This window comes from Cyclospora cayetanensis, unplaced genomic scaffold (assembly GCF_002999335.1).
Source record: "Cyclospora cayetanensis isolate NF1_C8 unplaced genomic scaffold, CcayRef3 CcayRef3_contig_174, whole genome shotgun sequence".
Classification (NCBI taxonomy): domain Eukaryota; phylum Apicomplexa; class Conoidasida; order Eucoccidiorida; family Eimeriidae; genus Cyclospora; species Cyclospora cayetanensis.
This window is the reverse complement of record NW_020312119.1, coordinates 58,509-84,358: the sequence shown is the minus strand read 5'-3', so window position 1 is coordinate 84,358 and position 25,850 is coordinate 58,509. Positions and strand designations below refer to the sequence as shown.

The 25,850-nt window shown below is 55.5% G+C and overlaps 3 protein-coding genes across 3 annotated transcripts; all 3 read left to right on the top strand.

The window, feature by feature from the left end:
• Positions 1-2,536: 2,536 nt before the first annotated feature.
• Positions 2,537-6,839, top strand: LOC34617278. The gene is made up of 8 exons (XM_026337293.1): positions 2,537-3,045; positions 3,366-4,113; positions 4,228-4,488; positions 4,616-4,739; positions 4,868-5,385; positions 5,592-5,859; positions 6,162-6,297; positions 6,473-6,839. The coding sequence occupies exons 1-8, from the start codon at positions 2,537-2,539 to the stop codon at positions 6,837-6,839; spliced, it is 2,931 nt and encodes a 976-aa protein (XP_026193078.1).
• Positions 6,840-9,011: 2,172 nt separating this feature from the next.
• Positions 9,012-16,435, top strand: LOC34617277 (DNA polymerase alpha catalytic subunit). Its single transcript, XM_026337282.1, has 9 exons — positions 9,012-9,104; positions 9,298-9,400; positions 9,669-13,009; positions 13,247-14,284; positions 14,526-14,594; positions 14,729-14,838; positions 15,041-15,509; positions 15,747-15,790; positions 16,183-16,435. The coding sequence occupies exons 1-9, from the start codon at positions 9,012-9,014 to the stop codon at positions 16,433-16,435; spliced, it is 5,520 nt and encodes a 1,839-aa protein (XP_026193067.1).
• Positions 16,436-19,301: 2,866 nt separating this feature from the next.
• Positions 19,302-25,194, top strand: LOC34617276. The gene is made up of 6 exons (XM_026337292.1): positions 19,302-20,681; positions 21,282-21,299; positions 22,059-22,690; positions 22,865-24,443; positions 24,613-24,756; positions 24,832-25,194. Exons 1-6 carry the CDS (start codon positions 19,302-19,304, stop codon positions 25,192-25,194), a joined length of 4,116 nt encoding a protein of 1,371 aa, XP_026193077.1.
• The last annotated feature ends 656 nt before the right edge of the window (positions 25,195-25,850 follow it).

Below are 25,850 nucleotides of genomic sequence, written 5' to 3'. Positions count from 1 at the left end.
AGCTGAGTAGAGAGAGGGGCGGAATTGTGAGAAGTAGGCTCTTGACTGTATGTTTCAAGCCTGGAGAGTTGGTCCCAGTAGATATTTGGGCTTTTCAAGATGGACTGTAGGGTGACCACGCGAGGCAGTTCGTGGCCAGTAGCTAAGGCCATTTGCCATCCTCTCACGGATGAACGCCTTCACCAGCTCTCCTGATTTGCTTGAAAGTTGGAGATGTCCAAGAGAAACCAACATTGGCTTCCTTAAAAGTTCGAGCCGCTCAGAAGTTTTTGCGGTATGAGCCCCGCACGCAAATAACGTGCGTAGGCAGTAGATCCACAGGGAGCGGTAGAAGTGCTCTGTTTTAAGACTCTTCAGCAGCGAGGGTGTACTGGGCGAGCGTTTCTAGGAAAACAGGGGCGGCACAGAGGCGAAGAGAGAAAATAAAAGGGGGTAAGGTATACTTTTGTAGTCCCAACTGCAACAATTATATTTAATGGATAATTCTCAGGGAATCGACTACTTGTTTTGTCTGTCCATAACTCATATCAATCACAGAGTATTGCTGTTATGACACAGAGAGTTGCATTGTTATGGAAGTGTACTACAGATGTTACGGGAGATCAGCTGTGGATGCTTGAGTGCTTAAAGCATGTAGCTAGGCGCACACTCCTGTCCCTCTTTCCTCATGTTAAGTACAGTGGGGGCTGCGGCCGGTGAACGAAGGGATTCCTTTAAAAGAAATCTATAACTTTATATTAAGCTTGTACTGACTGAGGAGACATGTGTCTTTCTACGGTGGCTTTGGATCAAGCATCTCAGGTCAGGTTAATCATTGCAGACCCCTGAGGAGAACGAGGCAGCGAATAAGAACTTCAATTCGGTAAAGGCTGAATGCACCCTAGCGGGGTATAAAGTGTTTTAGAAGCTATCAGCCCCCTTAGAGACCTTCAACAATGTAGAGCAGCGGAGGTCATGTGCTCCTCGAGCCAGTGCACATAACAGGGTGTCCTGCCTGACGGCTACTACGTGACATCCTGGCTGCCAGTGAGCTTCCTAGTGGTGAATTAGTGGCGAGCTCTGGGGCAGCCATAAAGTACCAGTGGTTAACCACTGGCTAGCTAAAAGTCAGCCACTCGCTCACCACCGCTATTTTGGTCGCATGCGTCTTGAGTTTGTATCCAGAGACTGACACTATACCGTCAGTCGAGCGCCGTCTTTGGTTCCACAGTAAGAGCAACATAGTGACGTCTGGTTGTACCAATGGTTGTCTACCGTTCTGTAGCAGAAACGAGTTCCAGTATAGATATAGGCTTTGGATAGGGCCATTTTGCCCTTTAGAGCAGCACACTACTGTTGCAAATACTTTCTAAAGAGTTGGGTCAGATTGAAGGCTTCTGTTATCCAACATAGTGATGCTCTCTGTCTACCCTTCTGGCATTTGTACCTGTCCTCCGCCAGCGTTGCTGTGCGCATGAATGGACCTTCGCCGGGCATGGCGCCTCTTAGAGAACCTTGCAGAAAAGTTTACAGCAGCTAAAAAAACTCTTGTAATGTGACTTGTGACTAGGTATCAGTTGCTGGTAAATACGGCTTCAATGCAGTGCAGTGGCACCCTGGGGCTGGCTCGAGTGGGCAAGGAGCAGCACAGCACTCACTGCATAGGAGTTTGGCCTTGAGGGGCTAACCGAGGGATCTATCGTGCACTTTTCTACAGCCATTGACTGCAGAATCATGATTCCTGCATCGTTTGGTGTTATCGATCGTTGGCTGCCCTAGAAGCACGCCTCGACCCGCGGGTTGCCCCACGGCTCAACGAGGACCAGCAGCAACTGCAACAACAGGGCCCGCCTGGTGTGAACATGAGCGATGTCACCCTCTCTGCGTTGTTCTTCGCTTTTTCCATTGCTCCTTGAGGCTGATGCTGCAGGCTGAGTGTCACGGCCTCTCTTTCCGTAGCCATTTCCTCTCGTACCGATCCACTCACCACCAGCTGACTGGCAGTTCTAAGGTGTTTCAGCCGGAGGGGTATCAACCCCCTAAAGATGCAGCAAATTCTCCTTAGCTCGGAGGGTCCCGTCCCCAGTCAAGGCCCCCGTCCAGGCCGTCCCTGCGCGACTGCCCTCCCGCTGTGTATCCCGGGCTTTAACACTGCAGGGATGACACAAGAGGCAGCAGCTCTCAGGCCGCCACTAGAAGGCACGTCCTGCGATGTTTCTCCATGCTCTGTCAAGAATATAACACAGGTTCTCCATAGCCCCCATGGGCTCGGCTCCAAGGATAAGACCATTAGTACGTTGCGTAGAGTGACAGTATTTTTCCTCATGGCCTTTTCATCAAAAACCTTGCGTATCTGTACCTGTGAACATCCCATGCCCCATCTACAGCTGCCCTGAAATTCGGGCTGAGGGCGTCGCCTTGTGCTCCAATATGATTCCGTTTTTTCTCAGGATCTTTGCAGCCGCACGAACCGGTCTTGCATGATGACTGCCTAACGCCCCTTGTATCGAGGCAGGGGATCTGGGGCTGTCAGAAAGGAGAGACTGGCAAGGAGGATATGCTCAAGTCTGAAGCATGCGAGATAAAATCTGAGCGATCTTCTGCGACTTCAGCACCCTCCGGGGCAGTTAGCACCTTGCCCGGCAGTGCCAAGCTTTCCGTAGGGGAGAGCAACGGGATTGAATACGGCACCCACGCGGGGGAGGATGCATTTCCTCCGCCGTTTTCATCTACTTGTAAAGAGGAGAGCCCGTGCGTCTCTGTTCCAGCCTTAGTCTCCGCCCCGACAGTGGACTCGTTGCATGCGGAGATCCAGAGTCTCGAGCTTTTAACGCACCTCCGCACAGCTGCCAGGCGCTGGGCTCTTTACCACGACAATTTCTTCTTCCATTGGGATAGACTATGCTTCGAATGGAAGGTTAGAAGGAAACGCCAAGCCGCTACGGGGGTTCAGGAAGATTCCCAGTCCACCCCTTGTGAGCCCGGAGTAGTGAAAAATCGGGATAGTCTAGATCAGCAGGAAGAGAAGCGCGGCGAGAATTTTCAGGATTCAGTCGACATCTTCTGGTACGCGCGCCGTAGGGCTGTCAAGGAGCCTGTGCCTCTAGGCCGTCAACAGTCGCCATGGCTATGTCATTAGTGCATTTGTCGCTTTATGAAGCTTTCTCGTTGCTTGAGGGCCTGCACGCTGCCTGCGGGCCTTCTCCGCCTTTGACCCCGTGGTGTTTTCCCTTGAGGCACTTTCTTCACGATGATCCGGCTCGGTTGTAGAGAGCTGCATGCGTTGTACTTCCAGGCCATGCCCGGCGTATTTGTGTGTTGCGCCGCAGCGCCGCACTGCCCAGGTTCAGGGGAGCCGTATGTCTCAGTTCTGGGGGCCCCCAGAGCCAATGTTTGTCGGTGCTGTTGCAGCAACTGGACGCGCGTAGGCGATGTCTCGACCCTGCGTATTTGCCCTTCAATCGCTATCTCTCCATCCCGACGGTGACCCCCTTTTCTCTATCGCGCACACGCTCGCTTTCCCGCCAAGACTCCTGGAGGACGTTTTCTATTGAGGCTTTTTCTTCCCCGGAGCTTGACTCTCACTGCAACTCCTCCTTGTCGGGTGCCATCGGAGGATGTGGGGGCCAAGGGGGCTTGAAAGGGTCTCCTCGTTCCCAGGAGCACCAGGCCTTTCAAAATCCCCAGGCATCGCCTTGGACTTCCGACGCGTTGGGAAGCAGTAAAACCAGTAGTGAGGGGTTTAAGGAGGCGCATCTAGACAAGAGTCTACCTCATCCACATGATTCCCTGCCTCTTTCGGCGTCTCCAGCTGCGGCCGCCGCTACGAAGGCCTTGCGCGCTGCTGCCTCCGCCTTGTCAAACTCTAGGTGGTGCGCTCCGAACTGTTCGAAGGTCCGTGATGGCCCCTGCAGCTGCACTTCGTGCGGCGAAGAGGAGGGAAAGGAGGCTCACTGTGGGCTATCCAGCTCACTCCAGCAGGAAGTATCAAGGGACCTCTTTCGAGGGCCTTTTTGCGGCAGACCCGCCAGCCGAAGCAAACACGGTGCGGATGTCACCCCGTTAGAGGGCCTGCAGAGTCGCATCGTCTGCGGGTGGTGCGACAGGTGCAGCAGCAGCAGCGGAAAACGCAGCAGTAGCATTGGCAGCATCATCAGTAACAGCAGCAGCGGCGGGCCAAATGGGGGGGACAGGGTTTGTTACCTTCGGCAGCCGCGCCCTAAAATCCTGAAGAATTCTACTGGAGAGAGTCAAAGAACAGTGGGGTTTACGGGAGGGTGCCCGGCAAACCACTTTCTCGCGTCAGGCAGCCTGCTGGGCCCAGTCCTCTTAGACACGGGGGGCCACTCCCGCCCTTCCCACCACACGTTTATGAACGGCGCCTCTACTCCAGGGAGCTCTCCTGGTGTGGGAGCTCCCGCTGATGCGGGCCCCGCTGATGCGGTCACGTTTCAACGTCGGTCTAACGATGGCTCGATGCCTTCACAGAAGAAGGAGGAAGAAGCTGAGGTAGGGGATCTAGTGCGGGGAATCTACGGGGGGAGTTAATTGCCCAGCGGCAAGTCAAAGGATTTCAAGGGTCGGGCTCCTGTTAAGTGGCGTCGAGAGGGCCCCCATGGTTCCTTTAATTCCTTAGGCCCTCTTGGTGAGGACTCCTGGAGTTCCTCCTCCAGCTCCAGGTATTTCTATGCTGAGGTGCGCTTGCAGGAGGACAGTCACAAAAGAAAACCCGGGACCGCTACGTGTCCCTCAGATGAACAGTCCACCCTGAAGCCCCTGAACTACCATCAGCAGCAACAACCGATGCAGCAGCAGCAGCACCTGCAGCAGGGATCTGACCCCTCCTCCTATATATCATCTGTAACGGCGAGTTCTCAGAACCCAGGAGGCCTCCTCTGTGACCCTGCTTATTCCGATGCGGCCCTAGAACCTCCCATGTCGTTGAATGAAGTGAGCATTTCGCCTTATGACGAAGACCTGGATACTTCAAATCCGAGCACCTCATTGAAGCATAAATACGAAGGCCTGTATAAGCCGAATGAGCAGCAGCAGTATCAGCAACAGCAACAGCCTCATGCTGCGCATGAGGGAGACACCCGAAAAGCCTGGGAAGGCCGCAAGCTGCTTGCAACAGAACATGGCGCTCAGAGCCCAAGCTGCTGGCGGGGTACCCCAGGGGTTCCGCGGACAGAGGACCGCAGCTCCCATGCGGAGGGCTTTTGTGTTGAAGAGGCTACACACGGCAGTGCAAGCGAAGAGGTGCTGCCTTTCCCTCAGCAGCACAGCGCTTCTGGGTTCTCGGGGGTAAGTACAGGCGTTTGCCCATCCATCTGCCGTTTTTGTTTGGCAGCTTGCCGAGCTCTCTGGGTGTGCTTCTGTCCGCCATGTACCGGTGCCCTCGACACTGTGTTGTTCTTTGTGCTGCCCTTCACACTGTGTGCTTTTCTTCTGTACGGTTTGCCGTATTTATATGCACTGTGTGTTTCGGCCTACATCCTAATTGTGCCCCTCCGCTAAAGCCTGTTGGTCTTCTATGTGCCGCGCTGCCTGCCCGTCTCTTTGCTACTATGTGCTGTGCTGTCTCACTTCTATTTTATGTTATGCGTTTGCAGTCCATGGTGGTCGATTCTACAGAGGCGGAGCAACTGGCCACCTATATCCCCTCTTCTGCCCCCTCCTCTTTGGTTAGGTGCAACGTTGGAGGAGAGGGCGCCGCACCAAAGGCAGTGCGGAAGTCGAGCCATATTGTTGTTGAGGACGCGGGGATGCGTCTGTCCTTTGTAGCCAGAAAGGGAGTGTACTACGACAAGCGGCGCAGACTCTGGAGGGCGAACTGGAAGGAAAATGGGCGCATTCACACGAAGGGATTCTCAGTCCATGGTCAGCACTTTTATGCCTCCCTATTCGTCATCTCCTCTACCATTGGGTCCTTGCTTTCTTAAAGCTTTTTCTGAATTGAAAGGCGGCCGGCAAAATTTCCATGGCTATGAGGCCCTTCCCTTTCCCTGGGTATTTACGGGACAGCTTACCAAATCCCGTCTAAGAGGACTACAGTTCTGTCAGCTTTTGCTTTTTGTCGGAGATATGAGATTCTTCTGCTTACAAGGGCGAGTTGTTCTTAGCTGCGTGCGATACGTATACATGTTTGGAGTATGTGTGCTACTCGTTTTGCGCTGATGTAGATTACCTGAGCCATGAAGCAGCTCGACAAAAGGCAATAGAGTTTCGAGAGAGGAAGGAACAAGAGATTGAACTCTACCAGCAAATTAGGAGCCCGAGAACATTTACAGACGAGGACTGGAATTTCAAGCCGCAGACGCAGAGAGCCCCCAGCCCTATGCCACTTCCCCAATAAAACCAGCTTTTGTGGACGGTGCGCATATCTCGGAGTACCCCATGGACATGGTCCTTGTCGCCTCTTATGATTTTCATGACAGGGGTTGTCACGGCTTCATGTGCCCCAGGGCAGGTATCATCTGCCGGTGCGTTGAAGAGGGGAGACGAGGGGACTAGATGATAGGTGGTATGGCGGTGGTGTGGGGCCAGAGCTAATCAGGGGCCTTGTGACGTTTGCTGCATCAGTTTTCGAGTCGTGGTGTAAAAGTGCCTTCTTCAGTAACTTTTGGGATTTAGGAAGGGCCGCTCCCACCCTAAAAGGCTCTACAGAGTTTCCTCAATATTCGGCTTCGGTTTTCGGAAGGCGAAGGGATGTAGCAGCAACATACGCACAGCAGCACGTTACATATGGAGCAGCTGGAACAAAGGCGGTGACAGCATCAGAAGGAAGTTTCTGGATTGTCGTTGCTTATTGTGCGTTGTATGACGAGTCGTCACTAAGGCCCTCAATGGCGGCTGCTTAGTTCTTTTGGTTTCCCGCTGCGCGTGGTTGATTGCTTGACGCTCATGTGTCAGTCTCCTGTCACATACGCTTGTTACAGAGTGCAGGGCAGCAGAGCGGCGCAATATTGCATGCATCCAACCCCAGTAGACAAGTGGTCACTATAGGAAGATGCAGGCGCAGAGGACGTTGAAAGAACTCGCAGCCTGTCTTTCTCAGGGTCCCAGGATACAACAGACAGTCTCCTTTTGTTTCCCCGGGACACGCAGAGGCACATCTATTTGAATGCTTGAGCCACTAATTCGCGCGTAGGCTGACTGCTTTCATTGAGAGCACCTTATGGCATTGAAAACGGACGGTACTCCTCCCGAGGCCGTCATTATCTATTTTGTGAAACTGTATTTTCGTTTTAAACGGTAAAACAATTACTTGTATGTGATACATATATCATGTTATTCAAGAGTAGAGCACTGCAGACATCCAAGCCTTTGCATGGGCTCGACCAAATTCGCAAATTTTCATGTCCACAGGCAGGAAGCAGGGCATGTGGAGCAGAATATGATTGTGATTATAAGTAAGCATCAGCGAGTGGCGCTTGGATAGCTGAGCAGCGAATATAGTGCACGCACTAGTGTTGCGGGCTAAGTTAGACTTAACACCCTATACTTAAAATTTTGCTACACAAATAGTAAGATTTTGCCAAGATCTCGTAGAAAAAGGCAAATTGGAGTGCCTTTTCATATATCTCATTTATTGCAGAGTACAATTTTCTCGACACAAGGAGACGCGATGTTGTGTGCGTGTGCGGTAGACACCATGTACAACTAGCTAGTTGCAATGCACAACTAGTTGGGATTGCTTATAGTGCTCAAAATATATGAGTATGCGCATCCTAGCAGCCCCTATTTCCTCATGTAGAGAAAAATAAGGGCCGCGGTTACCGAAACGAACGAATTTTTCAAGGAAAAACGCAGCAATCTTCTAATTTGTTTGTGTTGAGTCTGGGTATATCTCTCCCTACGGAGACCTTGGATAACGCGTTACACCTCTTCCGCGTCACTTCAAGAATTTGGTGTCGCGCGGCTGCGATAGGCATAGGAAATTGAATCAAGCACTAGGTTGAGGCTCATATAGTACTGAACCAAAGCTACTCTCAGTGTTTAAGGCCTTTCCCCTTTCGAGCCGTGTCTCGATATGCTGGTTGCGCGGCCCACTACCAAGTACCGAAGATAAAACCTGTAGTCTGCTGCAGCGCAAAAGTATCCTGACTTGGTGTGATATGTGGGAAGTTCCAGGTGGGCTAGCCAATTAATGTGGGCGTGAAGGTTTGTGTTGCTTTGATGGATGCACTAGAAGAAGGAATGTAAAAGGCCTAGATTAGTGCCCTCCTGCCTTTTCAGGAATTCTTATGGTCAAGCTTAGCGTGTGTGGAAGTTTTGCCACCGGCGTCATCCCTTCGCTATGGAAGGGTTGGGCTGAACGCCTCGGGTGTCCTGAAGGAGGATCGGGACTACATGAGAAGAGTTAGCACAGGGGCTTTCTCGCTTCTTCCCTGCGTCAATAGCCCTGTTAGTGCTTTTAATAGTATTAAAAGCGTCTCTTAGCATTAAGCAGCATGATTTCAGAGCTGCAGTGCATTCGCAGCGACCCCAACGCGATGTGACCAACCGCCATAGGAGATGGGGGGTGGTACAGGGGGGGCTCAGAAGGGACTTCTGAAGGAGTTTGGGGCTGCTGCAGCGGCGTTTTCTTTCAGCGCATTTTGTTGCTCGTATAAGCACTCACCTTTAAGCCGTTGTTGCGAGAAAAGTTCCCCTCTTCCTCCCGATCAGCATCATCACGCCGCCATCAGCACCACCCTAGTCGGCGACCCGGTTGGGGGCTCTAAAGGGGTAGCAAGCGTCCCACAGAAACTGCAGAGTGCTGCACACGCTTTCCTTTTCCCGTTTCTCCTTTCTGCTGGCAGCACTTCTGATAGCAGCTCTTCCCGCAGAGTCGGACTGGGAGGCCTCGAGCGCCGCCTTCCCACCTACGGCCATCTGACCCGTAAGGAAGAACACAGACACAAGTGGTCATCGTCTTCACCATAGGAGGTATCCGGGTTCCTGAGTGCCCCGTCAGCCGCGGGCTGTGATGCAGGGAGGGGCAGCGACTGCGAGCGTTTCCGCAGCTTGCTCCCCCGCTGTTTCTGGAGATGTCTACCGCTTCCAAGGGAGGGGCTCTCTCGGCCCTGGAGAAGATACGGAAGCAGCGCAGAGGCGAGGCTAAGGCCACGGAACAGTACGAGGTGAGAGGCACTCAATTCCTCCGAGTTTTCACGTGGACTGCAGCTCCTTGGGAGGCTGAGTCGGTCCCGAGCACCCGTCTGCGCTGCGTGGCTACGTGCTGCGCACACGGCGGAAGGAAGGAAGGGCCGGTCGGAATATCGGGTATGCCAGGAGCCTTAGCATGCTTGGCAATGCTCATTGTGTTGGCGATAGGTGCGAGACGAGAACGCCGAGATCTTTGCCACAGTTTCTGCCCAGGAATACGCGGAGCTGAAACAGAGCAGACGAGCAGGCAACTGGATCGAGGGAGATGACGGTAAGAGGGCCCCCTGGGATTCGCTGCCGCAGTGTCTTCTGTGCGTCGGGTCGGTCGGTAAGCACCGTGGGGATTCAGTTGTACGGCTCCGTTTTCAAAGCGCATGCGTCGGAGGAGCAGCCCTGAGGCGAGTTGGCTCAAGGTTGCTTCTCCGACAAATGCACGCGTGCTTGCCGCTTCTCGTATTGGTGGTGCTGCCTTGCTGGCACTGCGGATCCTGATGTACTGTTAGTTTCGCCGTCTTTTCTGGTTCCTGGTGCGACCTCAGCCGAGGGTTACAGTGACGATGGAGAGGAGTGGTGGCAGTCAGACAGCGGCAGCGAGGATGGCGGCCGTGCTAACGCCCCGCGAACTGCGAAGCGGCGTGGAACTGAGGAGCGGGATGCAAAGGGGGCCCTTCCTACCCCTGTAGGAAAAAAGAAGAAGGGCTTGTCAGCGGCTGCTGAAATGCGGGCAAAGGGGATGCGCTCGTTGTTGCAGCACTTCAGCAGCATGGCCTCGGAGAAGGCAGGAACCTTAGGTCCGCAGAAGGCGGCAGATTCTGCGAAGCAATTGCAGGCTATTAAGTCGATCGAGGCCTCTCTGGACTTAGATGATGAGGACGAGGACGACTCCGCGCCCCACCGCATGCAGCCAGCCAGCAGCAGCAGCAGTAGTGGCAGCAGCAGCAGCAGCAGCAGCAGTAGTGGCAGAGCTTTTGCCGCAAGAGACAGCTTTGGGCTCTTTGGCCTTGGGGATGTGAGACTGACCAAGCGCGTCTCGGGGGCTGGGAGCTCTAGCTGCATCGCGCAAAAGCGGGAGGCCTCTGCGTTTGAGTCTTTACGGGAGGCACCAGGAGCAGCAGCGGCACGCGCAGACACACTGCGTGCAGCAGCAGACGAAGACGCTGCCTTCGTCCCCGCAGGAGCATCAGAAGATGCTGAGGCGGGCAGTAGTGCTCCTCCTCGACTGTCGGGAGCGGCAGCGGAACGATCGGATGCAGAGGAGGAGGCAGAGGAGGCTACGGTACGCTGCGACATCTTCGAGAGCAGCAGCGAGCACTTTGGTGCTCGCCGCAAGATGGTGGCTGTAGACCTCTTTGCGGCGGGGAGCGAAGAGGCCGCTCAGCCGCAGCAGTCAGAGCCAGAAGGGGCCTCCCGGGGGCCCCTCGTGCTGGATGAGGCAGTGGGGGCCTCAGAGGGCCTCCCTGTTTGCCCCGACGGATCTCTGCCCTTTTACTTCCTCGACGCATGGGACGATGTCGCCTCAGGAACTGTGTATCTCTTTGGGAAGGTGTGGGGTGTCGCAGCGGGGGGCCAGCAGCAGCAAGGCTCTGCTGCTGCAGTAGCGCCTCCGCAGAGCTGCTGCGTGGTAGTGAAGCGGATGATGCGGCCCTTGTTTTTCTTCTTGCGGAAGCAAGTGACTCTGGATGCGGGGATCGAAGGCTTGGGGGCTGACGGTGCCACCCCGGAGGCTGGCGAGGCTGCGCGGGAGGCACTCCTGGCGTCCTTTTTGCGCGAGAAGCAGGAGAATGCGAAGGAGTTCCTGCGTATGGACGGGCAGCGACTGAAGCAGCGATATCACTGGAGCACGTGGAAGTGCAAGGCCACCACGAGGCACTATGCATTCGACGCTGCCGGAGTGCCTCGAAGTCGGAATTTGCAGGTTGTCAAAGTGTTGTGTCCAGGGAGTGCGCCTTCTTTGGAGGCCGAGGACCTTCAGGGTGTCACATACTCCCGCGTTTTTGGGTCGAATGCTCCCCTCACGGAGGTGCTGCTGGTGAAGCGGCGAATCAAGGGGCCCTGCTGGCTAAAGATAACGGACTTCTGCCTCCCCGAATCTCCCGCAGACAAGGCCTCCTGGTGCCGTCACGAGGTCATTGTAGAGGGGCATAAGCAGATCAGGGTGTGGGGAGATTCACGCAAAGCGGGGGGGGAGGAGGAGGCTTCTTCCCCCCAGCCAGTCGACGGGAAAGAACCCCCAGCCCCTCCTCTCACACTCCTCTCCCTCGTGGCCAAGTCGGTGTCGGTGAGCAACAACCCATCCGAGGACAGGGCCCTCTGCATGGCAGCCTTTTTCATCCAGAGACACAAGGATATCGAGGAGCAGCAGGCGCAGCCAGTCCTTACCAAGGAAAATATCTTCTGCGGAGTTCGACGCATACGCAGTGGAGGGGGAGGGAAGGCGCAAACGGGGGCCCTGGGGGCCCCCGTTTGCGCGCGTGCCATGTCAAGCGGAGTGCCCCCCTTGTTCGAGGAGAAGGCGGAAAAAAGTGCAGTGCAGGTTTACGACTCAGAGAGGGTCTTGCTGACGAATTTGATCAATCGGGTGTATGCTCAGGATCCAGACGTGATTCTTGGTCACAACATATACGGCGCTGACTTGGAGCTCATTGCGCGTCGCTGCAACTTCCACGGCCTCCCTCTCTGGCACAAAATGTCGAGGCTCAAGCGGCCAAAGACTCAGAAGCCACCGTGCAGCAACCCGAGGCAGCAGCACCAGCACCAAAGCTGTCTCTGGGGGGGGCGGGTCCTGTCTGTGGGGAGACTCGTGTGCGACACATATCTCCAGGCCCGCGAGTTGCTTGGACACAAGACGAACTACAACCTCTTGCCGCTTTTACGGGAGGCATTTCCCATGCCTGCAGCAGGCGTAGCCGCATCCGGAGGTACAGGGGCAGGCAGCAAAATCTCGGCGTTTCATAGACGCATTGCGACAGAACTGCAGCGCATGCAGCCGTTCCCTTGCGAGGACCTCCTTTCCTTCTATTGGTCTCAAGATCCTTCTCGCCTGCTCTACGCCGCGAACCTGTGCTGTCTGGAAGCGTTCATGGCCAGTATCCTGGCGCAGCGTCTGAACTGTCTCCCCGTCACTCGGGAGCTCACCACCATCGGGGGGAACTTGTGGGTGCGGTCTCTGCAGAATGCACGAGCAGAACGGAACGCCTTTCTCCTGATGCATGCTTTTCACGCCGAGAAGTTCGTTTATCCAGATCCTCCAGGACCTCGCGGCAAGGCCAAGAGCCATGAGGCTGCCGCACCGGCGGAAATGGAAGATCCCAGCGACGGAGAGGGTGCAGAGGCCCCCTCCGCTGCACCTGGAGGGGCCTCCCGGAGCAGCAAGGGCCCTGCGTATGCTGGTGGGCTCGTGCTAGAACCACGCGCTGGACTCTATGACTCGTTTGTGTTGCTTCTGGACTTCAATTCTCTGTATCCTTCGATCATTCAAGAATATAACGTCTGCTTTTCTACCGTCCGGCGGGCTCAAGCCTCGGAGAACGGGGAAGCAGCCGGCGACGAGGATGCCTCCGTCTGGGAAATCGACTCTACACCAGGCCTGCTGCCTCGGGTGCTGCAACAGTTGGTGCAAAAGAGGAGGCAGGTAAAGGCTGCCGCTCAGAAGGAAAGAGACCCTGCGAAAAAAGCCTCGCTAGACGTCAAGCAGCTGGCGCTCAAGCTTACGGCCAACAGCATATATGGCTGTCTGGGCTTTTCTGGAAGCAGATTTTACGCGAAACCCCTTGCTGCCTATATCACGCAGCAGGGAAGGACTGTCCTTATGGCAGCGAAAGAAAAGGTCGAACAGCAGCTTAGACTTTCCGTCCTGTACGGCGACACGGACTCTCTGATGGTCAGCAAGAAACTCAGAAAATGGCTTACAGGAGAAAAAGGGTTTGCAGTAGTTGGCGGGCGGCGTTGTGCAAGCCGCTTTGCCGCTTAGTTCTGTCGAACTTTGCTTGTCTCTTTGATCACCTGTCTACATCTCTCTGCCTGTCGAAAAGTCTGTAGTTGCGTGGTAGACTTTTGCGATAGGCGGCTTCTCTCAGCTATGGCTGCTGCGCGTAGAGTGTTGTGTGGTTCTACGCAGGTAGATACGGGTCTGCGTGATGAGGGTCGAGGCGAGGCCTACGCGGAGAGTGTGCGGTTGGGGCAGAGGATAAAGTCTGAGATTAACAGGCAGTACAAGAAGCTGGAGCTGGATCTAGAGGCTGTTTTCCGCCGTTTGCTGCTCTTGCGGAAGAAGAAGTACGCCTGTTGCATAATTGAGGACTACGGACGACGGGCTTATAAGATCGAACAGAAGGGCCTTGATTTTGTAAGGCGAGACTGGGCCCTCTTGACCAAGCAGGCTGGCGAGCAGCTCTTGCGCATCATCTTTGGAGTCAGCCTTGCCTCCGCGAAGCAGCAGCAGCAGCAGCAGGAAGGCAGAGCGCCTGCGCCTGCTGGGGATGAAGATGCAGTAGACACTGTGGTGGCGTTGCTGCACGAACGTCTCCGCGCGATGCGGGAGGCCATAGTCGGGGGTCAAGTGCCCCTCGATCTCTTTGTCATTACCAGGGCCTTAACAAAGTCTCCCCAGCTGTATGCCCAGGGCAGCGGCGGCGCAGCACAGCCTCACGTGCTCGTGGCTCTGCGCATGCTGGCGGCGGGGAGGCCTGTGAGAGCTGGCAACGAGATTCCGTATATCATCTGTGATGAAGACAGCGTTCGGAGGGCTGAGCAGCAACGGCAGCAGAAAGCGACGCCGGAATTCCCCTCCGAATCAAAATCTGAAGGCGCTTCTCCCCAGGCCAGCGCCAGCCCGCAGCAGCAGCAACAGCAGCGAGTAAGAGGCCCCGCGGAGCGCGCATTCCACCCTATGGAGGTACAGAACCTTGGACTGAAGCCAGACGTTGAGTACTACTTGCAGCATCAGCTCTTTCCCCCTGTACAGCGTCTCTGCGCGCACGTCCAGGGCACCGGCCCTGGCCGCCTTGCAGAGTGCCTGGGTCTTAACCCTGCGAAGTTTGGCGAAAGGGAGCTGGGAGAAGAGGCGGGAGACGATCAAACAGGAGAGTCGGAGCGACAGAAGGGGGAAGACCGGATCCTTTCGTTGATCAAGAAATCAGATGAAGTCTTCAAAGAGGTGCAGCCCCTCGCACACGGCCTTATTGGCCATCGGTTCCCTTCTCCCTGCTCTGCTCTGCATGCATCCATGTGCCGCTGTTTGCATCGAGTGAACGTTGGACACGTCTGTATACACATGCATAAATATTTATACATATATATGCATACACATGTACATTTATATAAAGACATACGCATATACACAAGCACAAACACTGTTGATGTGCTGCTCTCCGCATGCTGTGGTGCATGTGGTGCAGTGCAACATCCCCGCGCAAATCCCCTGCGGTCTGTGCGGAGTTTGGCTACCAGCGGCGCAAGGCCTGATGGTGTGTGCAGCTGAACCTCGCGTTTACCCTGAGAATCCTCCCTTCAGTGGAAGCACCGTCGCGGAGAGGGTGTTGGTGTCTTAGGGGGGCATGCCGTTCATTCCTGCGTCCTCTGGGTCGGCTGTTCGCTGCAGACTTCCCGCTGCGGCGCCTGCGGCGGCTGGCTGTCTCCTTCAGCTCTGAGAGACACCCTGAGGCTGTATCTTGCGTACATACGCCACAGCTTCCACATCCATATCACGCGGTAAGGCTCTAGCTTGGCAAAGAGGGCTGCCCGCACGCTTTTCGCCGTCGCTTAGCCTCCTAGAGGCTTCACTTGGCTGTGCTGGTCCTGCCGTTGCTGCAGTCGGGCCCAAGCAGCGCTTGCTTCGTGCTTGGGGCCCTTTCAAGTGTGTTTCGGTGCTCCATTCCCAAACTTTGCATGCGACGTTGTGCTGTGTTTTCAGATGCACGGAGTGCAAGCACAAATTCGAATACCTTCCGCCTGGACCCCTGAGAGCGGGGGCCTCTCTGCGGTGCCCCCTCTGTGACGGCGGCCGCATCGTGGACTGTGTCTCTCCGAATGTCTTGTACATGCAGCTGCAGCACCTCCGATTCCTTCTTTCCCAAAATACAGGCAGCAAAGGCAGCAGTACCAGCGCCTCCCCCGCTGGCATGCGTCTTGCGCTCGACGAGTGCCATGCAGCGGTGCCTCTCCCCAGTTCTCCTCAGCTAGGTGAACCTGCGAGGCCTCTAAACCTCAGCGAGTCACTGCCTAAGGCAGGGCTGACCAGAGCCAAGGAGGCAGCAGTGGGGGTAAAGAAGGGTCTCGAGCTGAAGTTTCCACTGGTTGTTGCAGCTCTTCGATACCTCAGAGGCCTCAAAAGCGGCGTCCTCTGTGTCAGCTCAGAATCAGAGAGACACAGCCTAATGGAGGTATGACCCTCTCTTCCCCGCTTCCCAGTAGTGAAGTGTGCAAGTGTCTCGAGCGCCACAGACAGCCCTCAAGAAAGAGAATATTAATCGGCAGTCTTGAGGGGTCCGACACCCGGCGTGCTTCCGGGAGTGTTGGCCCTTCTTATTAGTGCCGCTTCGCATCCTTCTCCAGAGCTTGGCTCCGGATCTAGATGAGTGCGGCGCATGTTTTTGCCCCCATGTGGTTTTGCTTCTCAGCCTGTAACAACAACAATGACTGCTAACGCGCTGAACACCCTAGAGTAAGCCGGGCCTCCCTGACATTCAGCGGCTTCCGGCTGTGTGCAGCTGTGCAGCGGCGGTGTCTAAGCTGCTGGCGTCGATACTGCGGTGCCTTCTCTATGCCCCTTCTGTGTGTGCTGCCGCCCCTATATTTCCGCAGCGTCTGGCGTTTGTCCCTGTCTCTGTCAGCTCCATCCATTCCTCTTGGATTTCCACTGGCTCTGTATCTGAGTTCTTCTTTGTTTACTTCACATTCTCTCTCGCTGCCCCCGCATCCGTGTTGTGATTTTAGCGCATCTCAGTGTTTCGCCCGTGTAGGACGTTTCGCTCGCCGTTAAATGCTGCTTCCTTGTACCGCCTTCACACCTTCTGCATGCTTCCGCTTGCACTGTAGCGCTGTTTATGTTTGCAGTCTACGCAGCTTCTTCTGCGCGTTAAGGACTCCCACGGGGGCCGAGGGCCAGTCTAGCAGGTGGGCCTTGCTTGCTCAAACCTACATCGACGCCAAAGCAGCAGCTGTCGAGAGCGCTCTACCCCTCGATGCGGGAGTTCGAGATCCTTGGGGGGCTCCCGCGGGGATGCAAAGGCGCCGCTCGGGGGGCCTCCCCTTGGGATTCAAGGGTTTCGGGAGCCCTACAGTGACCATCAAGAGAGAGGTCTACTAGAGGTTCACCCTGCATGCTCGTGTGGCTGAACTCCGTTAAGCGGCACTTTTGTCGCCATAGCTTTCTGCTTTAGGCCACCACGCCTTCCTGAGCAGCTTGCCCTCACGAACAGTCCCTTTTCCACTGAACTGGAGAAAGCCCTAGGGTTCTTAGTTTGGAACTAGCTCTAGGAGCCGCTAAGGTTCACGCGTTAGTGGCGGTTCTTATGCCCGCCTAGGTTGATTGAGCTGCCCTCTGGAGGGCGAGGCAGGAACGCAGCCGAAATTTCTCCCCGCAATTAAGCTCGTGTTGTTTGGTGGTTGCAAAGCCGAGCCTTGGCCCTCTGGCCCCCCTTCCTTCTTTTAGTTGCAGCTTCACTTAAACCCTACTTGTGAGCTGGTAGCCCTCTGGAGGGCAGTGAAAACACGTTGATTGATTTCGCTCTATTGGAAGGCGCAGCAAATCGTCTTAATTTCCTGCCTCTGTGCTCCGTGGCCCCCGTTTCCATGTTGCACTTGAACCCCGCGTAGATATTGGATCTCGTGAGGCTACGCACCAGCCGGCCTAAAGAGCTGATGACTGCTAATGCACAGCGAGGCGTCGAAGGGAGACAAAAACATACGGACGCGGCTAGGTGCAGACTGCGTTTCTCCTGGTGAATATGAGAGATTGAAGCTGGGGAAGTGGCAGCGCTTTCCCGAATCGGCCTCAAATACATAGGGGCCTCAACAAGGTGGGGAGCGGCCACTCCCTTTCTTTGTAACACAGGCCGTTGCGGCTGCTAAGATGCGTCAGCGTGGCCACACCTCACGGCTCAAGGCTCACAAATAAGCTCCAGGGTGCTATTATATTCAAAATATTTCGCCATCAGCAGGAAAAGCGGTGAAAGGGCACCTGGCGCTCTCAGCTTCCTCCGCACAGTGTGGCGCGTCAAGCTTGCATACAGTGCAGAGAGAATAATTGGGCCTCCATTCTGCGCACAGCTTGCTATAAGCATCGGACCTTGCACGCCACGGAACTCGTGTGTTCTGGAGCTTTATGCCAGTCGCGCTGGATAATATTCTGCACTAGCCTCTAGCAGTCTTCGGCCCCTAGGGTAACCTTAATACTACACCCATCTCCCTACTCACCCCCCTCGAGCGCTTGCCACTGGCAGCGCCAAGAACTCTCCCGAGGAGACAGAGCTTGTGCTCTCGGGTTTTGCGAGGCAAATTACGAAAGCAGCACGAAGCTTTGTTTTTGCGTGAATCCTTCGAGGCGCGATCCGGAGTCGTCGACGTACATACGGATTCTTTCCGCAAATAAGTGGCAAGGACTGAAAGGAAGCCTAGTCAGCCACAAATATGGGAAATCAAGAGAAAACTTGAGGAAACAACCGCGGAATTCAAAGAGAAGCAAGAGTATGGAGGGCGCAGCCCTTAGCGACTCCAGCCAGCTGTGTGACCCCTGGGCCCCTCACACTCACCGCAGCGCCGTTGGGAGCAGCGGAGCTTGGAGGGCTCCCCCCAAGAAGCCTCGTTTATGTTTTGCCTCCTCAGAAGCGAGTCAATAGGAACAGTTGTGTTCCGGTGCAATGCGGCAAGTGAGTGCCGTTGCTGCAGCCTAACCGCGAGTCTCACAGGTCTGGCCCCCTCCGTAGCGCCCTCCAAGGGTGCCCATACGCTCTGATACAGCGGTCACACCTATCCTGAGATGAGTGTTGCATGCTACTGTTTCATATCTGATGCACTTTCTTTCCTCGGCGACTCCTCACAGTCCGCGGCGTGCCGCTTGTAGGCCCGCTAGGCCCCACCACCCAACGCAGTCAGTGTGCAGCTAGGGCTCCAAGATCCTGCTCAATATAGTGCAGCCTTTCGGCTGGAAACAGCATTCCTACGGGTGTGCCCGTTTCCTGCCGCGAGGGGTGTCCTTTTCCTGATGGAAGAACCGACGGCGTCACACCTGTCCCCCCAGCAGAGCTCCCCAGGCCGGGGGGCTCTGAGGGGCCCTTCACCTAGTCCACGAGGAAGGCAGCGCCTCACTTTTAGGGTTGACGATGATGTGGCGGATGGAGAAGGCAGCTCCCACCTTGGCTCCGGTAGAGCTTCCCTCCATGCACCTAGGGCAGGGCCCCTGCCTCGAAGGAGCCGCTCAGGGATCATGACGTGGCTTTTCGGCTCGTTTACGCAGAACCAGGCTGAAGACGCTTCGCCTGTTGAGGGGGGGATTGTGGCTGCTCCTGGAGCAGCCACAATCCCCCCTTCAACTGGTCCTTCGCTGCGAGGGGCGGCATCGCTGTTCTCGATCAAACGCATAGGCGGTGGACGCCTACGGGGGCCCCCCGTGTTTGAGCGGAAGCGAAGGCGACACAAAACCGTTGCCTGGAAGTACAAGAAGAGTATTGGACTTTTTGCGTCGTTCGTCTTCATCTCCAATCAGATCCTTGCATCGGGTAAGGAGGAAGCCCTCTACGCTTCCATGGGTAGCCCTTCGAATTGGAGGGGCACTAGCAGGGTGGGTGCAGCTTCTGTAGTGAAGGGGCTGACTTTTATGCAGAACGAGGAAGGAATAGTACGCATGCACGTCGGCGAGGTGTCTATATGCGGATCCCAGCGGGGCGCCTGAAGCTGCACAGGCTTTGCTGCTTCTTGACTCTTTGCCGGATTGCAGTTCTTTGCAAATCTCTGTCTTTCTGCCTTTCTGAACGCTAGGCTCCTTAGTGTGTTTGTATGTGTATTAGGTTGTGTATGTCCATGCCTGTGGATGGCTTTGCTTTTTCGTCTGTTTGGATGCAGGGCTGCTGTCGATGCCATCTTTGGTTCGGGCTGCCGGCCCTACTTCGGCATCGCTTGTCATCTTTGTCTTTTGTTTGTTATCGTCGGCGTGTGCCTTGTTACTTCTTAAGAGCATGACCTTGATCGAGGGCAATGCGGCCTTCAGCGAGCGGTACGAGTATTCCGCCATCCTGCGCTACTTCTTGACGGCGCAGTTGCCTTCTTCTTGCATTTCCTCGGGGAGCTTCTCCGGGCAGCAGCCGCAGCAACAGCAGCAGGAGCAACAGAGTGGGGCGGGCATCGCGATAGAGGGTGGCAAAGCAACATCCCGCAGGGGGCCCCTGGAGCTCATAGACCAAGTCCTTTACAAGGCAACTGGCCTAAATGCTCAGGAATCACCTGAGGGGAGAGGGACGAAAGGGTGGCTCTCTTCTCGCTTCTCCTCCTTGAAGGACGCACTCTTCTCTTCGCGGCTCCCCTCATGGACTCCAAGTCCAGTTCGACTGATGCTGAGTCTCAACAGGTCTTCCCTTTCCCAAGTCATTGCCTTCATGCTGTACGCCAATTCCTTTCTTTCGGCTTCTTCAGCCGCGCTGCTGGTTTCGTACTGCATCGATGCCTTGCTGCTGCGCGTGCTGGGGTGGACCGTCTTTATTCCGATGCTGCCATGTGGGGGCGAGACGCTAGCGGCGAACCTGCAACAGCTCAGCTGCAACGTGGGGGATCTCTTCGCCTTCGCCATGTGGCCTCTCAGAGAGCTCATTGTCCTCATCTGGAAAGTACAGGGGGCGCTGTCTAGCTCGGGAGGAGACGGGCCCCTCTACTCTGGCGAGGCCCTTGAAGATTGGAGTCTCAGGCCTCAATTCTCCCCGTTTTTCTTTGTTACCTCTCCCCAACAGCTCGAAGAGATCTTCTCGGGCGTCTGTACAGCTGCATGTGAGGGGACCGCAGCTGCAACGGCAGCAGCTACTACCGCTGCTGCCGCTGCAGGCGCTGCGGAGGTCGGTGCAGCATTAACAGCAGCGCAAAATGCATGCATCCCGTGCCTGAACTACATTGGGGTCTCTTTAGGATATGTCTTGACTGCTGCAGCAGGTCTCCGTCTCGCGGCATCCGATTTGGAAGACACCATGAATCTGCAGTTTATTTCCTTTTTTGCCGTTGTTGCTGCGGTCCTTAATGTCTGCGCTGCGGCACTTTTCCGCCTATCCGGCTCTAAATGGACATGGGCCTTCAGCTCCAACGCAGGAGACGCAGCCTCGGCAGCAGCACTTGCAAACCTGCCGTTTGATTCTCCTGCCGTTTTAACGGCTCCAGAAATCTTGGAAGCAAAGGCTCGACTTGCGTCGGCACACATAAGAACGGACGAAACGACTCGGGGAGGACTGCTGCCAGCGCTGCATTGGATTTTTGGGGGCTTTGCTGCCCGCACGGCGATACCAGCAATGGTAGACGCCTTTGGATTTTCATCTTCTCTGCCCTCATGGGCAAATGAAGTCCGAGACGAAGTCCCCGTAAGCGCACAGACGAAGGGCGGGAGGCCTGCGAGCGCTGTACACCCTTCCTCCTATGCCCCTTCTTGCACATAGTGCTTGGACCCCTTGGGTTTGTCAGAACTGCTTTTCCTCCCCCAATCCTTCTCCAACTCCTGTCTTGCGACCTCTTCGCTACATGGTCTCATGGCCCCTCTTTCCCTCTTGCTTTTCGTGAACCTCACTACTAAGCACCCCGCTTCGCACATAGACGGCCTCCACCTCCTAATGCTGCTACCCAATGGCAGAAAATCCAGAGCTGCCATCTTAAAGCCCGGCTCTCTTGCTCACTTTGTACCTCTCTTTCTCATTTTGCATCTCTGTTTTTGTCTCATCTTGTCTCGCACATGTTTACCTTGTATCTCTCTTGCTCTCCTCTTTGTGTCTCTTTCCCCTCTCTTTGTCTTTCTTTCGTTTTCTCTCTCTATGTATCTATCTATCTCTCGGTACTGCAGGACTTCGTGGGGGCACTTGCTCTTCGCGTCCTTGTTGTTGCTGAAGACTACACGTGCAGCGGCGAGAAGGAATGTGAAAGGGAGTCGCATGCATGCCTGTTTGCTTGTTGGTCTGTGTGCGTATCAGATATCGGGAACCGTCTGGGTAAGCAGTCTTTTCTCCGCGTTCGCCTTTTTCCTCTTCGGCTCCTTGTGCGCTACGGCCTTTGTGGGGGCAGCCGAGTCCACCAACGCCCTGGCATCGCTGCTGCACACTTCGGAAGGTCATTTACCTCTCGCGGTTGCCGCTTTCATTTGCCTCTTTCATATCGCCGCGCTGCTTCCCAGCATCGTGCTTTCGCAGATCAGCTCGCGGTCAGTGCTCAGCGTCACATTCAGCAAGCCCTAGCATACATATTCGTATATATATCTATATATGTATGTATGTATCTGCTGTTATCTCTTTTTTTCTTCTGTCGTGGAGCTCTGAGGCTTTTGAGGAGGTCATAGAGGGGACGCGGCTTAGCAGGGAAAAAGGAGGGCACTGTCGGGCAGCCCATGCACGAGGGAGGCAGCGGAACTTTTTGGCTCATATAGTGAGCTAACAGTGCACGTATGGTATGTATATCTGTGTACGTATGTTCATGCATGCCTTTGTGAGAGTGCATTGCTGCTGTCTATGGACCGTGGCCTTTGCTTTGCAATAGAGAAGTGTGGGGGTGCCAGCGAAGTTTCGCTAAAGCGCATGCGTTCTAACATAACGCCTGGACCTAGGGTATGAAGAAGGTGCTGTTGCTGTTCTTTTGCGTCTCTTGCTCATCGTAGGTACGATCTGTTGAACATGGCTTTGTGCGTTGATAAGAAATCCGCGTTTCGCACCGCCTCCACTCTGCCTTGGCTGCTGTATTGGCTGCTGACTTATCAGCCTTTCTTCGCGCAGCCGTCCTCTGTGCTCGCCCTCGGCACGGGCCTGGTCCTTAATTTCTTGATACCAACTTTGACTTTCATTTACGCGTCCTTCTTCTCCGAACAGCTTAAGAAGGCGTACCAGGCAGACTTTACCTCTCCTGCAGTGCCGGAAGACTGCGGAGACGAGGTTGTAGAGGGGGGCCCCACCCACACAGATGGGGGCCTCCAGCTCAACTCCCAGAGCTCTATACTCCTTAGAGAAGCTTCCATAAAGCCTCTTGGCTCCGCAGTACATCATAGAGGTCCTGGATTTGCAGCCGTCGCGGGTGCTGTTGCTGGGGTTGGGGGCGCTCGAACCAGGGAGATGCAGAGGCAGCTGCATCACTGGCTGGAGGAGTTCGCACGCAGAGCTCCGGATAGTGACGTAGCTCAGCTTCTACACCGTGAGAATGAGCCACTGGATTCGACAGAAATCACAGGCACGGGAGGCACAGCAGGTGAGGCTGCGCTTACAAGGGCCACCAGCAACAGCTTCGCCAGAAGGCAGGGGCACCAACTTGATTCTGTGAGTTCGTTTACAGTCGGAGACTGCAGTCCTTTGCGCAGTGGCATGAGTGCTGTTGGAGGGATTCCCTCTGAGAATTCTCAGCTTCTGCGGGGGGGCTCATCTCCTTCCCTGTGTGGCCTGCCCCGCACCTCACCATCTGGGACTGCCACAGCAGCTGCAGGATGGTGTGTTGCTGCCGAGGGTGCAGCAGCCAGCGAGACGGCGCATGTGGAGGTAGTGACACCCGAAATCGTGGCGTCTCTCTGGAGCGGCAGAGAAAGCAGCGCGCAGAGTCTAGGCTTATCCGTGGACAATGCAAACAACACAGCCTCAGCGACAGGCGCATTCGAAGAAACAGGGACCCCACCAGCAACGTTGGCATCAGGCCTCTCCTCGGATACCTGTATGAATGAAGATGCGGAGTTTGAGCAGCCGAGAGAAGCCTCACCCGTCCTCGAAAGACCTGGAGCTAGCTTCCAGCGGAGCCGCAGGAGGGCCCCCGTGATAGGAAGGCCTCAGCGGCATCCTGACAGCATTCCAGAGGGAGGGGCCTCTCCCGTGCAAGCACTTAGCCCCCCGCCAGTCTCACCCACGAATTCTGTAGACGTCAAAAACTTGACGCGTGCCTCCGTCGATGCACTAGGCACCTCTGTATTTTTTAAACCAGATGTTTCGGGTGGTGTTGAGGAGCCAGATGGAGGGGCTTCTGCAGTAGAAAAGCCGCAGACTGTGCAGCACCTGGGAGCTGCACAGTCTGCCGCACTCAAGGGCGCAGGTTCACCAGCAGCCGCGGAGGCAACAGGGGATTTGCGGCAGGCTCGCGAGGACCGCGCGCCTGTCGAGAAGCTGCTGCCGCAGACAGAACAAGACACAGCGACGTCTTCAGCAGTGTTCTCACAGTCAGAAGAGTTGGATCCCTCCACTGGCACGACTAGCAGTGGCAGTTGCGGCAGCCGGGTAGACAACATTTCCCATGCACATGGGCGTACAACCGAACGGGTGCGCTCCGGCTCTCCTGCTGACGTTGCAGCCAAAGCGAAAAGCTCGCCAATTGCTGCGCCTGGCAGCAGAACATCGTTGGAGCCCAACCGTCTCGAGGGCGAATCGGAAACTTCCCTAGCAAGGTCAACGGCACCTGCTGTTTTCGTTCACTCGCCGAAGCAGCACCCTCGCACTGTACCAGTCGTGGTGGCGGATAATTTAACTAATGATGCTGTCGATGGAGCCGTTGCAACCACCACTCGAGGAGGCAGAAGTGTTGATGCCGCAGTTGAAGCGGCTGTGACTCTCGACCCTATGTCTACTTGCGCCCTAGGAAATACCAGAAGGCGTTCGCGTCCTAAGGCCGTTCGGTCATCAAGGCCACGATCCCCCGTTGCCTTTATCCTGTCTGAGGAGCAACCGGCGGGAAGAAAGTGCGAGAAGCACCCAGAAGACACGCCCACTGCGTCTGGTGAAGCCCTTGCAGCAGAGGGCGCACAAGGCACGGAGGAAATAGCAACAATGGCAGTAGCAGAAACTGCGAAAGAGGAAGTAGCAGACGACACACGACGCGTGGCATCCGTGACCAGGGAAGCAGAGACCGTACCACAGACAGCTGCAGAAGCAGCAGAAAGCTCAGCAGAAACAGTCACACAAACTGTTGCCTCATCTCCTGGTGCTGCTGCTGGGGAAGCAGCGGCACTAGTGCCTATTTTGAGGACCCGGAAGCGGGTGTACACTGTATGCCGCACTGTCGTGCCTCCGCTCCCCGACATAGCTGGACCGGAGGCAGGAGCCTTACCGGCTTCGAGGAATAGCTGCAGAAGCAGCAAAGCAGCAACAGAGGAGACGCTGACTCAAGACGTGAGTGCAGTGCCTTGCCCAAATCATCTATCATCATTGAGGATCAAAGAATTCCTCGCTTTATATTTCTTTTTATGGCAATATGTGGGAATCGCGCTTGCGGAGTTTATGGCTGCCGTTTTTCTGGCCCATGTTCGTACTTTAAGTGTTGTCTTGTTTTCCCCTGTGTTATCTTCAGACGAGAGAGGGGGCCTTTGGCCAGTTTACTGCTGCTGCAGATAGTGCAGCATCAGCTGCAGCTGAAACGGCGAGAGGATCAGAGCCAGCAACGAGGTCACTGCCTGGGACTCTTGGAGGCGCCGAAGAGGCAGCAACAGGTGCAGCAGCAGCAGCATCATCATCAGGGTCAGTGCCACGTTTAACGACTCAAAAGACGAGTCTTTGGTCAGCATGGAAGCTCACAGGGCTGGGCTACGTAGTACTAAGCACCGCGAAGCTGCGAGGCGGGACGGCAAAGCGCCGCAAGGAGGCAGGAGGTTTATCAGAAACCCGAGTGACACTGCTTCCCTACCTGAAGTCCCCTCGGGGAGAGCGACTTCTCGCGTGTCTGTTGCTGCTAGTGATTACCCTTTGCGCCTTTGTTGCTGTCGCAGCAGATCTGGTGGATGCCGCATATTTGACTGTCTCCCTGTTGCGGCAAGCATGGTCCCTGTCCTGCGCCTCAGCGAAGCACCTCTCTGAGTGGCTCTTTGAGGCAACCATTGAGCTGAACCAGTCAGCAGCTCGAGCCACCTCCAATATTCTCGTTTCTGTTCCTTAGTTGTGTGCTGGCGTCAGCAGGTCTCCCGGAGCTTATATTCTTGCGAGCAATCCGCCCACGTAGCTTCGGTTCACTTGCTTATCTACCGGCCTCTGCACCTTAGGGCCAGCTAGCCGACGACGCACTTGCTCTGACTCCGAAAGGCCTTTTAAAAAGCACACACATTTAGACTATGCTTAAGATACAGGGCCTGTTGAGTGCCAGCCAGAAGCGGCAACAGACCCCGTGGGACTACCGCGGACCAAGGGGGCTACAGTGACTTCGCGAGCAACCCTCCCCTCCAGTCGAGCTATTTACTCATCTAGCCAGCTAGCTACCAAGCCTCTCAGCGAAATGCAGAGCTGGTAGTTGCACAACAAGGCCCCCATGGTGGCTTCCTCATGCAGTGCAGTCTGAAAACGGATAAGCGCTCAAAAGGTTCAGTAACTCTGGCAACCCGCAGCTCGCTGTCGCTCATGAAATACAGTTGCTGCGGCCCGTGGCAAGCCAAAGCAGCGGCCTCGGCGGGGCGTAGCACTACCCGATGAGATCTCTGCACTGCGCATACACTCAAGGTGCTCACTGAAACACCGCATGTGCCGCTGTTCCTGCATATTGTGTTGCAAGCAGTGACACCGGCTGCTAGCGTCATTCTTGGTACGGCACGCTGCAGCATC

What these genes read in the sequence shown, in the direction of transcription:
- LOC34617278 (XM_026337293.1), top strand. Translation starts at nt 2,537, where the DNA reads ATGCTCAAGTCTGAAGCATGCGAGATAAAATCTGAGCGATCTTCTGCG. An exon ending in GATTCAGTCGACATCTTCTG is followed by an intron (nt 3,046 to 3,365) that starts GTACGCGCGCCG and finishes GGGCCCCCAGAG; the next exon opens with CCAATGTTTGTCGGTGCTGT. An exon ending in GAAGGGATTCTCAGTCCATG is followed by an intron (nt 5,860 to 6,161) that starts GTCAGCACTTTT and finishes GCGCTGATGTAG; the next exon opens with ATTACCTGAGCCATGAAGCA.
- LOC34617277 (XM_026337282.1), top strand. Translation starts at nt 9,012, where the DNA reads ATGTCTACCGCTTCCAAGGGAGGGGCTCTCTCGGCCCTGGAGAAGATA. An exon ending in CTGGATCGAGGGAGATGACG is followed by an intron (nt 9,401 to 9,668) that starts GTAAGAGGGCCC and finishes GTGCGACCTCAG; the next exon opens with CCGAGGGTTACAGTGACGAT. An exon ending in AACGCGCTGAACACCCTAGA is followed by an intron (nt 15,791 to 16,182) that starts GTAAGCCGGGCC and finishes TTATGTTTGCAG; the next exon opens with TCTACGCAGCTTCTTCTGCG.
- LOC34617276 (XM_026337292.1), top strand. Translation starts at nt 19,302, where the DNA reads ATGACCTTGATCGAGGGCAATGCGGCCTTCAGCGAGCGGTACGAGTAT. An exon ending in ATTCCCTCTGAGAATTCTCA is followed by an intron (nt 22,691 to 22,864) that starts GCTTCTGCGGGG and finishes CTGGAGCGGCAG; the next exon opens with AGAAAGCAGCGCGCAGAGTC. An exon ending in TGACTCAAGACGTGAGTGCA is followed by an intron (nt 24,444 to 24,612) that starts GTGCCTTGCCCA and finishes TGTTATCTTCAG; the next exon opens with ACGAGAGAGGGGGCCTTTGG.